The sequence below is a fragment of the Cibotium barometz genome, chromosome 20 (genome assembly GCF_041138505.1).
Source record: "Cibotium barometz isolate CiBa-2024 chromosome 20, ASM4113850v1, whole genome shotgun sequence".
Taxonomy (NCBI): domain Eukaryota; kingdom Viridiplantae; phylum Streptophyta; class Polypodiopsida; order Cyatheales; family Cibotiaceae; genus Cibotium; species Cibotium barometz.
The window spans coordinates 39,617,829-39,621,190 of NC_141065.1; the positions used below are offsets into that span (position 1 = coordinate 39,617,829).

The 3,362-nt window shown below is 41.7% G+C and overlaps 1 protein-coding gene across 2 annotated transcripts; it reads right to left on the reverse strand.

The window, feature by feature from the left end:
- Nucleotides 1–551: 551 nt before the first annotated feature.
- On the reverse strand, nucleotides 552–3,081 carry LOC147627855 (uncharacterized). 2 transcript variants are annotated; one of them, XM_086814830.1, is made up of 2 exons: nucleotides 2,957–3,081; nucleotides 552–2,522 (listed from the first exon to the last, which is right to left on the reverse strand). In XM_086814830.1, the coding sequence occupies exon 2, from the start codon at nucleotides 2,434–2,436 to the stop codon at nucleotides 682–684; it is 1,755 nt and encodes a 584-aa protein (XP_086670956.1). In that variant the 5' UTR covers nucleotides 2,437–2,522; nucleotides 2,957–3,081; the 3' UTR covers nucleotides 552–681. The 2 variants fall into 2 exon arrangements, with proteins under 2 accessions (XP_086670956.1, XP_086670957.1); XM_086814831.1 differs by having other exon boundaries at nucleotides 2,995–3,073.
- Nucleotides 3,082–3,362: the final 281 nt, after the last annotated feature.

Sequence of the window (3,362 nt, forward strand, 5' to 3'; positions counted from 1 at the left end):
TATGACAAACTTGGATCAATGGAAACATGAACCATAGACTTGCCTTACATAGACTTAGGACCACTTCACACAGTGCATACGTAATAAGTACAATGAGCTTATGTTATCCGATAATGCATCAATGTTCAACTACAAGGTTTGTAAGACTCATCAATACCTAATAATGCCCCTCAAATGCAATATGTTGCGAGGCTCATCAATACCTCACAATGCTGATCTCCAAAAAAAGAGAGAATGTTTTTGGCCCATTCCATATATAAAGGTAAAAATAAGTTGGTACTTTTCATTTTAATGTCAAAGCTAGTTTTTTTCCTTGTTGGCAAATTCATAAAAGTGTTGGTAGTTTAAAATGCATAATTAACATGTTAAAGGAACTTTGAAGGTAAACTAAGGTTGGATAGTGAAATTCCTAGGAAATCGGAAATACTTTATTACAAACTTTTTTTTTTAAAATTGATGAGTGACTAATCTACTTTTTTTTTTGAGATCAATAATAATTATATATATATAAACTTGAAAGATGCCCGAAAATACTAAAATATAGCAAAGGAAAACCTGAACTTCCCTACAAACCTGATTAATCTACTATTTTTATTAATCTACCATTTTTATTACAACCCAAATATGTTGGCAATAGACTTTGCCTTCGATTAAAAAGGGACCGCTTCACACGAAAATAACCTACTTGATGAAGCTTTTGAGGAGAGATTGGCACTCTTGGTCCAGGTAAGGAGTGAGGTCGCCTCCAACACCACCAATGACAACTTGAGTAGCCTCGCACACGAAGAGTTTCCGGGCACGTGCGGTGAGGCTCGGGTGGGGATGGAGTGTGCCAACTTTGTGGAGCTTTTGGTCCCCAACAGGAATGCATGCCATGAGCACACATGTGGTCGCATGCTGCTTAAGCGGATCCCCATCGTGGCCCAAAAACACAAGAGAAATGTCGGTAACTGGGAAGGCTGATGAATTATAATAGCCTTTCAGCTTCTGGATACCCGGTGCAGCTATCATCATCCCACCTTGCCACCCATGCTCATGTTCACCATAATGTGTATGGATGGGCAAATTATCAACCAGATCAGTATCATGCTGCAGCTTGATTGCCATAAGCCCCACTTGCAGGTGGTAGCTAATCCCGTTTTTATCAGCTGTTTTGATTAGCTTGCCCTTCACAATCTGAGCCTGCATGACAAGGCTGCCATCCTCTTGCACATTTGTCACCACAGCAGCATAGTCCCTCACAATCGCATAGTCAAGGAAGTACCTTCTAAACTCGGCTCTGCTGACATCTGGATCCGCCCTAAGGTCAGGAGCCCATGATATGCCTGCTACCTCATAGCCTTCATACTCCGCAGCACACAAGTTAATGATAAGCTGACATAAATCCTTCTCTTTGAGCAGCATCTTGGCCAATCCCACCAACTGGATATCAAGTGTCTGATTCGCTTTCAATGCATGCTCACCCCTGAAGCCAATGAGACCCAGAATGCCCAACACTCTATCTTCCTCAACCGAGGCGTTCCTAACCCTGATTTGCTTCACCAGGGTTTCCAAATCAATGTTTTGGGCGCCCGTTGCAAGCTCACCAAAGGCTTCATAGAAGTCTTCAAAGAGCTTGGGGGACAGGTCTGAAAGGCCATGGACATGGACAGCTAGGAGGGTGTCCATCATGTCAAAGTAAGCTTTGGCACCCAAAAAGTAGAGATCAGAAGAAGACCCAACTTTTCTTCTGGAATAATCTCCAGCCCCACTAACATATCTATTATCATTGACAACATCATTATTATCCCAATTAATCCAGGCTTTATCCTCTTGGTGTGAGCTGGGCTCCTCCTCAATGAACTCTATGATATTGCCCTCAAATTTTTCCACCAGAAAATATAGTTTTCCTGGCAATATAGACTCTTGTAGAGTCCACACTCTTGAAAACCAACGTGGGATTTTCTGATTGGAGTCCAACACTTTGAACCCATTGGGGGACCCGATTCCGTGCGTTGCCACATAGCAAGCCTTGCTTAGGGTATAATAAGCCCCCATTTGAAGCATCTCTTGGGCCTTCTCATCATCATCAAGCTGATTAATGCATAATGCATCAAACCACACCCTCTTCACCCCATCGGATTGGAGAGCTGTGAGGAAATTTACAAACTCCTTGTAGTAGGATTTGTCACTAAACTGGGATCTAGTGAACGCCTGGTTGTAGATTAGGCCTTGTGGGTCTGCTTCTTTTGTCCAACCATTGGCTGTGAGGATGGCCTTGCAGTCTGTGGCCAAGGTCGAGATGCTATCTGTCCACGTGTGTGAGATGACGTGGAAGTCCCAGTCAGCAGGGACCACAAAGTAGAAGCCACCTTGGCTCTCCACTGTGGCCCCCACATCGACTAGCCTCTTGGGGAAGATCTTGTCATTGAAATACAGCTCTGATTTCTTCACCATTTTTCCGCTTTTGTCCCACAACTAGGTATATATGAAGAAAAAGCGGCTGTTTTCTCTTTGGCTCTTCTTGCTCAAGTTGTGCCTGCCTGCTCAAGAAAAAGAAGAGAGAAATGCAGGAAAAAAAAAAAAAAGAGAGTTAACCAAAGTGAAGTTGAAATGAATAAAAAGTAAGCACCACCAACAATTACACTTAAAACTTAGGGGGTTAACTGTTTCTAAGGAAACATCTTAAGAGCATTAGTAAGGCCACTAGTCGACAGCTAATAAACACGCTTTCAGACGATAGTTAACTACAAGTAGGAGCAAATTAGAGGATTATTAGCCTCGGAAGCGCATATTAACTAACGAATGCTACATTTGCATCGAAGGAAGAAAGGTTAACATCTTAAGAGAGGATTAGTGGAGGCCCATTAGTTGACTAATAGAGGATTATTAAGCTCAGAGCATAACGAGTGCTACATTTGCATCGAAGGAAACACTAGTTGACTGATGAACAGGCTTTCAGAAGATAGTTAACTACCAGTAAGAGCACAAAGAGGATTAGAGTGATAATCTCACTCGCGAATGAGAACACCAGGAAGACCAGGAAGGGCAAGAGGTCGTATTGACGATGATAGGAGGAGGACTTGCATAAATACAAGCAATGAAACAAGCGATGCCTTTGTCAAGACCACAACTCTCTAATATTTATATCACACGTCATTTTCCACGACTCACTAATTTTTATATCACATGTGAGGACTGTCTAATATAGTAATATACAAGCTGCATTGGAATTTGCAATAATAATAATAATAATTGAGAATAGAAAATTTACCTCTTTGCAAAAGTAAAAATGTGGGAGATCCTTAGTTTATTAATGAGTTTTCCAAACAAAAGTGACAATTATAAGCAGCACTCCCAACCTCTCACATGGGGTACAGCTC